The sequence below is a fragment of the Phyllostomus hastatus genome, unplaced genomic scaffold (genome assembly GCF_019186645.2).
Source record: "Phyllostomus hastatus isolate PE091 unplaced genomic scaffold, TTU_PhHast_1.1 phas_contig_159, whole genome shotgun sequence".
Classification (NCBI taxonomy): Eukaryota; Metazoa; Chordata; class Mammalia; order Chiroptera; family Phyllostomidae; genus Phyllostomus; species Phyllostomus hastatus.
This window is the reverse complement of record NW_025333640.1, coordinates 20,732,451-20,745,263: the sequence shown is the minus strand read 5'-3', so window position 1 is coordinate 20,745,263 and position 12,813 is coordinate 20,732,451. Positions and strand designations below refer to the sequence as shown.

The 12,813-nt window shown below is 35.6% G+C and overlaps 1 protein-coding gene across 1 annotated transcript in view; it reads right to left on the bottom strand.

The window, feature by feature from the left end:
- Positions 1–368: 368 nt before the first annotated feature.
- The window catches only part of TLL1 (tolloid like 1), a 155,994-nt gene continuing 143,549 nt past the window's right edge, over positions 369–12,813 (bottom strand). The window contains exons 20-22 of the mRNA XM_045831767.1: positions 10,257–10,470; positions 4,905–5,155; positions 369–3,542 (exon numbers count right to left, since the gene is read on the bottom strand). Of these exons, the coding sequence (XP_045687723.1) occupies positions 3,411–3,542; positions 4,905–5,155; positions 10,257–10,470 (597 nt within the window). The 3' untranslated portion in view covers positions 369–3,410. The remainder of the gene's footprint in view (positions 3,543–4,904; positions 5,156–10,256; positions 10,471–12,813) is intronic.

The following is a 12,813-nucleotide window of genomic DNA, read 5'->3' as shown; positions in this document are numbered from 1 at the left end:
AATGCAACATATGAGTATAGTTTATGAGATATAAGTATGTAATTTTATGTTCTTTTAAAAAATAACTTTTATTCTTCTTAAAAATAACAATTATTAGATGCTTTTAGAGATTTTCTGTATGGGAGAACATAACTTCCTATTTGAGGCTCACCATAAAAAATAGAGTAATAATAAAAACCAAATAAAAGAGACTAAGATATTTAAAAACAGAACTGGAAAGAATTTGAATCTGATACTGTGATATATTAAAATTAGTCTTAGATAGCAAAAATCTAGCCGATATAGTCAGGGAACATTCTGGGGACTTTGAAAATATAATTTCCATTTCTCATTCATTTCTTAAAAAATGTTATTTTATTCAGGTACATTAAGGCATGGTAATAAACTCGATTAATGACTTTAAAATAACTTAATAAAATCATATGACATGGGAGCAGTTTTTTTCTGTGTATAGAATGCACAGGAGTAAGAACTGTGGCAAATAGAACAATCAATATACTGATGTCGGGGTTGAAAATAATTTACACAATTAATTTAATAAAGTGTCTAGAACAGTAACAATTATCAACAAAACAATGAAGCTGTCTGTATTTGCATTTAACAACACATTTAAATCAAAGTTGAGTTAATATAAAAATATGCAGTGAACTGAAATGACAGAAGATACAATAGAAATTCATGTCCACATCGAAGACCTAAGTTGTGACAACATCTCTATATGCTTTCTAAACACCTTTTTACTCTAGTGTTTTGGTTGTGGAAGCAGCACTTTGTAGCCTACTATCAACTGGAATGTCCACAATATTTCTTAAAGTAGAACACTACATTTCCCCTACCACAGCAGATAAAATAATTTAATGTTTAACAAAAGGTCCATGGTTACTATTTTTGAACTACAGGTTTCAGTTGGTCCGAAGGTTGTAGGTTATTGTTAAGCTGAACTACAGGTTTCTTTTTTTTTTAATTTCTAGTACTAATTGTGGTCCTTAAAGCTATCTACAGCTGATACTCAAATTGTCATGCTATTTCTGAAAGGGACAACAGGTTTATCCTGAAAGTTTCACTGTAGTTCACCCCTAAAATTTACTCAGTGTGGAAAAGTTTCATCATAAAAAATCTACTATTTATGTCTGCCAAGATTGATTCTACTACATTCTGTAGGACAAGCACAGATTTTTATATCAGACACGCTGGGTTTCAGCATGTCCCTTTACACTGTGACCTGGGGATGTCACATACCTTCTGTGAGCTTCAGTTCCTGAACTACAAAATGAGAACATCAACACAGTTTTCAAAGGGTAGCATACAGGGTACAAAGAGCTAGTGCGTGTGCCCAGTACCAGGCTGTTAATGTTTTTTTCTTTTCTCTTTCCCATTCCTGATAAATTTTGGCTAATTGGAGATTAGTGAAAAATATAGAAGTTACTGGAATAAATCAGCTCCACTAAAAACTCATTATTTTGCAGGCAATAATTATATATTTCCAAAGTAACATTCAATAAGATCCAAAGATTGGTCTTAAAAATGTATTTACATATTTAATTTGTATGCAAGAAAAGGTTCTTTAGGGCAACAATAACAGAAAAACAAATAAACTACATCTGTGTGTATAGTTTAGTTTTGTAAAAATGAAGAAAAACACCCCACCTTTATTAATATTGAGTGTTCATGGACAGCTAACAGAAACAAAGCTACTTCATAGAGCAATCTACATCAAAAAATATCAAAATAGAGTTTCTCTGAAGGAAAGAGCCAGTTTTTTTAACAGATTGATAATAATGAGAAGTTCCCATTATTTGTCCATGAAACCCCCTCAGAAAGGTGCTACTTCAAACAGGATTCTCATAGAACTTGGCACATAAATCTTAACTTTTCAAACCATCCACCCAGTACTTTTCACCTTCTTATAGCTTCACTCACTCAGACAGGCTCACATATACATACATTAATATTAAAAACACACATGGCTTTAAAGCAGAAAATCATTTTCTACAACAAAAGCATGTCAACATATTTATACCCAATATTCTGTCCCAGAAATGGACCGTCCTCAAAGAGATGCTCATTAACATACACTATTATGTTCAATATTTCAAAAGATGTGTTTCTAGAAGGATGTTTGATCATGTGCAAGATTTCTAAGGCATTAGAAGTAGTCATTCCACAGGACAAGTGCCACCCTTGCAATGACACACTCTTGATACATTTAACAAGTCTTTAGTCTTCAGATGCCACCAGCCAGACACGAGGAGACATTTGCAGTGTACCGGTGGTTGGCTCGAAGGTCAAAAACTATTTAAAAAATGTTTACTGAATAGCACCATAGAAAGTCCTTCAGAAACAAATTCTTTTTTCCAACATTGCATTTTTAAGAAGTGAATCCCAGGAAGGACAAAAAGAAAGATTTTTCAATTCTTACAAGGCCTACTTCCACTTCACTTTTTTAAATGCAACATGAATCATAACAACATCAACAATAACAACTAGAACAGATCAACAATGGAAGAAAGACAATAGCAGCAGTGGTAACTTGAGGATGACCCATCTGGCAGTCACTTAGAAGAATCCTGTTCACACCTGTTGGGAGTTTTCTCATGAAGTTCATAAGACATCACAAGGCTTCTTGGATTTGGTGTGAAAAGGCAGCATTTCCACTGAAAGAACTGAGTTTATTGATCAACTGAGCACTTTCCAGCACTTAAATACATGCTGTCTACAGTTTAACTGCAATAATAGAAACTTTCGACATCTCAAACTTGTCAAAATATCAGTAAAATAAAGTGGTTTCAGGATCATTTGTGTTTCAAAGAGGTTAATCTGGCCTGCGAGTGAAAATAATGAAGCTGAAATATTCCAGTTTCCAAACATTGGACCCACCTACACTGAAAGTACAAATCACCCTCTAAAGACTGCCATTTCACAACACCTTCTATGGATCTGGTTTACACTGCGTCCGAGACACAAAGCCAAAGCATTTATCCCAAGAAACAAGGAGAGGGTTTTCCAGTTTATGACCTGCAAGATCATTTTATTTCCCCCACATCTTGTGCAATTGTCAAAAGGAACACTCTGCAGGGTCACAGGCCCTGACCCTGACCGTCTGAATTGGGAGGCATCTGTGTCAGGCTGTGAACAACAGCTTGTGGAGTCTTCCTTGGAGCATGCGATGCCCTTCCACCAGCTTTATTTATACCGTCAAGCATGGAGTTCAGATATCCTGGTAATGCCGTTCGGGGTTAGCTGCTGGAAACCTCTCTTTCAGCACAGAGAGAATTCTGGTCATACAGTTTTCTTCTGTTATCATTCATTATATAAAACATTTGTGCTAATATCTTCATTTAATAAAAAATATGTCTTCTCCCCATTACGCACATTCCTTTATTTTCTGGAGGAGGTTTTGGTATTAGTCATTATTGGGTGTGCATGGTGTCTGGATATCTAATGCTTTTGTATCTTATATGAAATCCTTTCTTGTTGATTGTGTCGTCAGTGTGGAAATGAATTAAAACTGCATCCCCAATTGAATAGATCTCTTCTGGTGGCTGAAGAAAAAACAAGCAAACAAACAGAATGAGTCACTTTCTTTTTAATGTAATTCATGTGTGGGAATTTTTCGGGGGGATATATAACTTAATCCTTTTAAAACCTTAAAAGGCGGATATGGATTTTGTAGATGAGAAAGCCTGCGTTTGAGAGAAGCAATGACATGGTCAAGATCACATGGCTAGTCAGTGAGGGAGCTGGGCTTTGAACATACGTAAATCTGTTTCCAAGTTCTGGAACTCAGTGCTTTTCCCCAATTTTTAAGCTAAGTTCTGGTTATAAATAAATAAAATGAAGTTGAGAGGGTAAAGAGACATTAGCCTTGTTTCAGGCACGACTCTGAGGCAGAGCCGCTTGCAGGATCCAAACCGTCTGTTCCTCCTTGTTTTAATACTCTAAGTACTGAGAAGGTGTCTGGTTTCATTTCAGTTGCTATTTGGACAGGAGCTTAATAGTATTATTTAAGTAATAGAAACTGATAGACATTCAAAAATTGGGACTAATTTCTTCCTAACAAAATACATATTCAGAAGACCATTTGATATTAGTGCAATAAATTCTAGGGGGAAAAGCATTGAGGAAACATTAAGTTTTCCTTCTTCTTTTTTTTTTTAGATTCTAGTCCAGTAGATCTGGGGTCCATCCTGAGAGTCTGCTTTTTTAAAATATGTATATATTTATTTATTTAGTTTTAGAGAGAAGGGAAGGAAGGAGAAAGGGAGAGAAATGCCAATGTGAGAAACATCGATTGGCTGCCTCTCATGCGCACCCCAGCTAGGGACCGAACCCATAACCCGGGCATGTGCCCTGACTGGGAACCGAACCAGTGACCTTTCACTTCATGGCACAATGCCCAACCAACTGGGCCACACCAGTCAGGGCTTTTTTTCTTATTTCTCATAGTGACACACTCCCGACCTGTATCTGGCATTCTCTCTTGTACACAAGAGAATGTTGTAAAGAGAATGTCGATCTGAATAGTGTGCACATTCTGTTCTCTTTGATGCTTTAATTTAGGAAGTAACAAAATTGTCAAATGTGTGTATAAGTATGTTCCATTTATATTATTTAAAAATTTAAATATTTATGGCACTATAAAAGCAAGATTATAAAATGTAGAATGTGGACAGTGACAAGAACTTATAACTACTCAATTCATCTGTCCCACTTGATATTCTAAGTAAATTCGTAACAGATGGGAAGTGGTAAGAATTGGTGAGGCATGTTATAATGTGTGAAGCCATTAATATTGCAAGTCTTTTTATAAAAACGCTGCTGTTTGGTATATGTTACACATGTCAATCATGAATCAATAGGCATTCCTTATCATGTGTACGGTATCCTGCTGGTACTATATTTACCCCTGATCCACAGAAGCGACCAAGCCCCAACGCTGTTGAATCGAGACCACCAAAGAGCTCAACGTAGTCGTAGCCACAGTCAGCCTCTTCTTCTACTTCAAAAATCGGGAAGGATAACTCCAGTCGTGAGCCCCGTTCTGACAATAACAGCCATTCACAGTCGACCTGTGCTGGGTAGTTGTTATCACCAAACTGAGCGTGCGAGTACAGGTCTCTGGGCTTGGATTCTGCTTTCAGCCGGCCACCACACTCTGCCCAGGGGGAAAGAAATAAAAATGAGTAAGTTCAATGAGGTTCAATTTCTTTCCTTCCTTTTTAAATTTTAAGTATGATATTATTTTTAACTTTATTTTTACTGTTGACACTATTACAGAATTTTGGTGGAGTCTCACCATTCTCTAACTTCTACATTTATTTCTATCTAAAAATGACAAAAGGCATTATTATTCAATTTTATTGAAAACGTCAAGAAAGTGGCAGAGTTTCAAAAACAAATGACTTAAAATATTTCAAAAAGGTCCTGCTTTTGTTTATCTGTTTCCGTGCATCACTGCATTCCTATAAATCACTCAAATAATCCTGTGCATTGAGCCCTACGGGTTCCTATGGACGGCTCAAAATAATAAATCTGGAATTAATTTCCCAACCATGAAAAGAAAAGGAAAGAGAATTTAGTCTGCAGGATACATTTTTCAGGACAAACACTTGAATATTAAATGCGAGAAGTACGGTTTTCTCATGCCCTGAGAGGAATTCCACGAGCAGAAAATAATAGGCAGCATGAGGCCTGCTGCCTATGAGTGCTTCTGAAATATGTTCAATATGTCATCTAACACGTCTCTTTAAAAGAAGATTTTTAAACAGAGTAATTAAACACATTTCCTGCAAATATCCCAATTCATTTACCAAGTCAGAAAAACATCAACAGAGGAGTTCAGCATGCGAGCGATACCATTGTTAAATGGACTGCGTGGAAACACTCTGCAAGCTCCTGGAGCATCACTGCAGAATTCTGGGAAACGGAAAATGAAGCTCAGCAAGGAAGGTGAAATAAGGGAAGAGAAGCCCAGGGGTGGCCTTCATTTTAATTTGGAAGGACAAGTTTGTTTACTTCCTGGTGAAGTATTAAATTCCAGGAGAGGCCCTATAATTTGACCTACAAATGCTTTCAGTGGGCATTCTAATGTAATTGAGTTGGATCGAAATAATTTCCTTTCTAAAAACCTTAATAATGTATCATTTGATTTTTAAATGGCATTGACAGTGTGATGACCTGTGCTCTGGAAAAGTCCTACCAGACGATGCCATGTTTTAAAATACTACTTTCTCTCCACACACATTTCCCCCTTTTTCTTTGTTGTAGGTATCCTCTGAGCAAATACATAGGATTTTGTTAGTGGAATCATTCGTTTCTTTCAATTAGTTTATTTAAAACTGTAACAATACCATTCACTCTGTGATTAAAATACATTGGGACCTACAAGAAATTGGATCTACTGTCAGAGGAAAACAAGATTCTCCAATAAAGTCCATTTCCTGTGGATTCGGACAGTATTGCCTGAGGAAAAAGTCGCCATAAAGCAATATTAAAGCATATTTCCAATCACCTGGTTTCAAAATTCATAATGTTAGAAGCTTTTCTTGTAGCCTTTGCTGGTGTGGCTCTGTGGATTGAGTGCCAGCCTACAAACCAAAGTGTCACAGGTTTGATTCCCAGTCAGGGCACATGCCTGGGTTGAGGGCCAGATCCCCAGAGGGAGGCGGGCAAGAGGCAACCATACATTGATGTTTCTTTCCCTTTCTTTCTCCTTCCCTTTCCTTTTCTCTAAAAATAAATCAATAAAATCTTTAAAAGAAGAGAGGCTTTTCTTGTGGATAAAGTTAAAATTATATGCAGAAATATAAATTTACTGACACAAATAAAAATGCATATGTCAGGGCTCATTCATATAGCTACTTATATTCCAGAAGGCAGTAAATAATGCATAAGCACTTTATAAATGTAGCAAAAATAGTAGACAGACATGGTAGTGGACTTGGCTGTCTTATTAGTAGAAACTGAAAATCAGTTTAACTTATCCGACTGTAAGCTGTCCACAGGCAAGAATTCCTTCTAGCTTCCATAAATCCCCTCAAATTCCTAACTTTCCCTCATAAATTACTAACACTGTACAGTGTCTATCCAAAGTTTGTACTAAATAAATAGTTGGTGAAAAACTATGGAATAGAAACTTGTTGAAAAGAAAGCTTTGGGGAGAAATACATAGCAGGCGGCACATAAGAATATTTCACGAGTTATGACTACTAGAAAGTAACAGAATAAAATAAATCTATCTAGAAAATCCCAAGAAAGCTGTCTGAGGGCAAAATTTATACATGAAGGAAAAAAGCACACATACAAACAAAATTTTGACAAGAGCAAATGACAAAAAGTTGGGAGCCAGAACTCTAATTCCAGCTGTTATTTTTTGTGTTCGAGAGTTGTCATTTAGGTCTCAGAATCCTCATTGCTGAGCGGACAGTGCTGGATCAGGCAATACCAAGGCACATATCACTAAACAAAAGGAGGCTGAGGTGGTTCCCACGGGTAATCTGAATGGATGGGAACTGCATCGGGAAAAAGTGAGACTCATCAGTGAGAGTCCTCCGACACAGGATTCACTTAAAACTTACACAAGGAAGCATTCACTCTCTACCTATTGCTTCAAATAGTAGTGGTCCATTTTTGTATCGGTTTCCCTCCTAATCCAAAATTCGTATAGTAAGATAAAATACACTGTAGTGGAATGTACATAAGCTTTAGAGACAGAATAAGGATAAAACCCAGGCTTTGACATAATTTTAGAAATCTTTGCAAGTTAATAACACATCCAGATTTTCAATTCCTTTATCTGGAAAATAAAAATAGTCTTGGCAGGGTGGCTTAGTTAGTTGGAGCATCGTTCCATACTCCAAAAGGTTGCTGGTTCGATCCTAGGTCAGACCACACACCTAGGTTGTGGGTTTGAGCTCCCAGTCAGGGCATGTGTGGGAGACAACCAATTGATGTTTCTCTCTCACATGGATGTTTCTCTCCTTCCCTGTCCATCTCCTTTCCTCTCTCTCTAAAAACAATTAAAAAATTTAAAATAAATAGTATCTATATCCTACAGCTCTTTTGAATATTCAGTGTTTTAAAGTATATGTACGAGTACGTGCCTGCAATGGTGGGTCCTAGACTTACCAGGGATGTCATCTGTTAAGTTATATAAACATCTAACCACTATGCTATATACTTGAAGTTAATATAATATTAAATATCAACTTCAATGATAAAATGAAAACATATACAGAATTAGATCCTATCAATGGATTCTTATTGGTAAAATGGGCATTGCAAATAGGCTCCACAAGCAGATGCCAGGCAATTTAAGGAGGCACAGGCTTCCATGGCTGTAAGAAACCTTTTGCTTTGCAAGCTGGCACTCAATCCACTGAGCCACACCAGCCAGGGCGAAACCTTGAAATTACTATTTTACAGATGAGGAAGCTGAGATCCAAAGAAATTATCTTTCCCAAGTTCCCAGATATGTAATGGCATAGTTGGACCAAAAGCCCAGACGTACTGACACCATGGAACATAAAATAATCTTTATCATCCATTCACAAAGAATAAAAAGAAGTGTCCCCTGTTAAATAAAATTTTTATCAAGCTAAAAAAAGGAAATTTATATATAGACAATTTAAAAATACTATATCATCATCTATTTTGAAAGTTTTCACAGCATGTTTTCTTACTGCATTCTGGGAACCTATAATAACCAGAATATTAAACATATGCCATGAACTCTATATGGTCAGGAAAATGTTGACAGAGTAACAGAATTCCAATTTTTCCATTCCTTCAACACAGGACAAATTATCAAAAAAATATTTAAAGAGTGAATGTCATATGTATGGAAAATCCTTCATTAGTATGAAATTTATGGTCCATAAAAGATTTTTCTCAAACCAAAATATTTACATTAACCATAAAAAATTATTAATCTGCATTATTTATGAGTCCAATCATTACTAGTATAAATCACACAAGTACCCTGACAATTAATATCCACGTTCTCAGATTCAATGTAAATCTATGCCCATAATAAAACAAACTAGAGTGAAAAATAATATTGGACAATGAGAATAATTAAAATTCTGATTTCTAAAACAAAATGAAACAAGAAAAGAAAAGCAATCAGCATGAAACTGTAACAAAAATTACTTCACTAAAATTGTTTCATGGACGAATATATAGACTAGTCATTTTCAACCGGTGTGCTGTAAGAATTTTAATAATTTTTAAAATAGGCAATACCTGCCTATTTAGTCAGGGACACTTAGATTACCCCTTAGATTGTCAAATTAAAAAAAAAAACGACACTAGCCAATACAACCATAGCTGTCCAGTGTGAATGAATCAAAATGATACCTAATTTTTTGTCAGATCGTCAAAAAATAGAAAATATATTTTTGGTGTGCTGCAGAATTTTAGTGATTAGTTTATATGTGCCACGAGATGAAAAAAGTTGAAAATCGGCTACGTAGACTATTTTTTTATGTTTTACATCAAGATAGACTTCTCCCAGAAGTGTCTCAATAGTTTATACATAGGTAATGCCACTAGATGTCACTATAAGCTAAATGACTTCAGTAAACATCTGCAATGAACTGATTTTTTTTAACTAAAAAAAAAGACATTTCCTAGACACTTATGAAATATATTATTAAATGGGCTCCAACTTATATTGATGTTATTCTACATTTTTGCCTAAAATTTTCCATATTTTTCTGAATTGCATTTTATTTCTTCAAGACTTCTAGAACAGCTGTGATCTGTAAGGATTAGGTGTATGGGTGACCGTGTTGCACGCCAAATAAAAGGGAGAAAATGATGCTCTATAAAACAGAGATAAATCCTAAATTTGGTTTACAAAAACACATTAATGCAAAAACTAGCTAACCACGTAGGGTTTAGAGAACACACAATTTTTAAATACTAAGCTATAGATTTCTATCTGTTAAATATGACATAAATTGAACTGTTACACTTAATATAAAATACATTATACACATACTGAGAAATAGTTCTACTTGATCATACTGCACTTGAAAGAAACTACTGGTTTTTTTTCTAAATATCCATCAATTACAAAGCTATTCAGTTCGGATGCTACATGGCTCCCAAACATTTCACACCATGCTGCAGTGAGGTTTCTTCTGCTGTGTCTGGGGAGCCATTGATGATCCTGTTATGGGATCCACTGCCTTCCCAGGAAGAAAAACCTGGACTTGATTCAGAAAGGAGAGGCAGAGCCCTAGTTTGCTGACCTGTGGAATGTGTAGCTTGAAAGCCTTTTCTTTGAACAGACGCGTCAGAAACAAACCGAACAAACATTTTATTTCCAGTAGCCACTAGGGGCTCTGGGATCTTGTTGCCACACAGTCGTCCAAGAATTGGTGATTTTTCTGTTTCTCCGTCAAATACTTCCAAGTGATCATAAGCACATTCTTGATGCTGCTCTATCTCAAACTCACTGAAGGCCTGTTTATAAAGAGAAAAAATCACATATCATTAAAAATAGATTCTTGGTTTTGAAACAAATACAGATTAATAAAATATCTCCAGGCCATGCAAATGATAATCCATATAGCACATTATTGAAAGGGCTGTAAAATCAATGGACTGTAAAAGCTCCAGGAAAAACACGAGGGAAAAAAATGTAGTACTCAAGCTGATAGTCTACTATTCAACTATTGTAACTAAATCTACTATTGCAATTAAATCTACTCGGTATTGAGACAATTTAGGGTAACAAAATAATATGTTATTCTGACTTTGAATCTGAATTTTTATGAATACATCAGAAAATGTTAAACCACTATATTAAAACAGTGATTCCTTGCAGTTTTGATGATCATAAACTACTGAACACTATCTTACCTTTAGGAACCTAAACTGAGAAGAAAAATCCATAGAGTAGTTAGCATGTTTTGACAAAAATTAAAGGCAGTAAATCTTAATAGAATAACTAAAACAAAGGGAATTTTCACTGTGTTTACTTCTCTAGCTCTTACAACCCATATTATTAGAAAACACTAATATGTCTCTAGGCTAGATTTTTAAATTTACCTTTCAGACAGATGGTACACTTACTTTAATATTTGGAGTCTCACAAAGTTTAGGTGCTTTGCCATTTAAAAATCATTTTAAGTTACCTGTGTAGTAATTGTTTGTGTGTAGGTCTTCTCAAATTCTTAAAATAAAAATTCATTAAATGTATAATATTAAAATATCACAAAGAAGGGTTTAATTGTGGTGGAGTAAAAATAACATTATCAAAACTATTAATAATTCCAGGAATTACAGGTTATTTGCAATTACCAATTTAGGCTTTTTTCTTTCCCCAGAAAAACCATCGTACATTACAAAAAAATGAGCCATCATTATTATTTAAGTCTATAGAGCAAAGCTGAAAAAAGAAAGAAAGAAACCTGAGGAAATATACAGTATACTTGAAAATTTATTAATTTTTCTATAATCCCTGGAGCATAAAATATTCACACATAAACTTTTTATATACATGTTTTCTTTAATGTAATTTTGTGAAGTGATCATAATTCTCAGTTTAACTAAAACACACATTTTGTACTTTTCAAAGAAAAAGTGACTAAGAACAGTTCTCTCTTGGTGAATGGTTATGTATTCCATACCACACCACTGTCTACTTTCCCTTGTCACTTTAGGGGAGTAAGGGTGTAAATGAAAGAAGCCACTTACATTAATTAGAATGTAGAGAAAAGGAATGAAAATATTTATAAAAGAAATCAAAGAAAAGAAAGAAGACTGATCATTTATGTCTCATTCCGCTGCACTCTAATTTATAAAAAGTGTAAATTAAGCCCTGGCTGGTGTAGCTCAGTGGATTGAGCACGGGCCTGTGAAGCAAAGGGCTACTGGTTTGATTCCCAGTCAGGGCACATGCCTGGATTGCAGGCCAGGTCCCCAGTGGGGGACACATGAGAGGCAACCACGAACTCATGTTTCTCTCACTCTCTTTCTCCCTCCCTTCCCTTCTCTTTAAGTTAAAATGTTATAACAAATAAGCATTAGAGAACAATTATTTGTTATAATCATTATGGGTAAAAAGAAATATTCACTGTGTTTGACCAAAGAAACTGGATAGTGTAAAAAAATGATGATCCCACAAAGAGTTGCACTGGAAACACACACACACACAAACAAAGAAACAAAAATGGTGCAGGAAACATAGTGAACCGAGTTTCATCATCCTGAAACAATATTCAAGGTAGGTGGTCTGGGAAGGAGTGTGTCACTTACCAATCTCTATCATCCAGCGGCAGAGAATGGAGGTGAGGAGACATGGGATGTGGAAGAACCTAAATGCAAGGTCAGCTGAAAGCCTGTCCAGTCATGTGCCTACCCACCCACCCCATGCTCGTGGCCAGACCCCTGAGTGGAAGTGCTCTGGGAGCAGCAGACTGGGACTGCTTGTTTCCTGCCTCTCATGAGAGAGTACTCATCAGCTTCCCTGATCCTTGTGTACACATCTACAGCCTTCTATCAGTTTGTAACTGTTAAAAAACCAGTAAGAGAAAATTGGCTTAACTGCACCCAGAGAACTTTATTAAATATGAAATCAAGCTTCTGAATTATGAGATCAATATTATTTCAAGAGGAAAATAATATCTGAAAGCCATGTCAACTAATTGTCTTTTTTAATGTAACTTAGAATAATTTGTCTATAAATATAAAGAACAGAGCAACCAACTGTGCAGAAAACTGTAAGAATAATGGGGGTAACGGCATTCTAAGCATATACTCTAAGTAAAAGTTAAACATGGGATCAGAACTTACAGACCACAC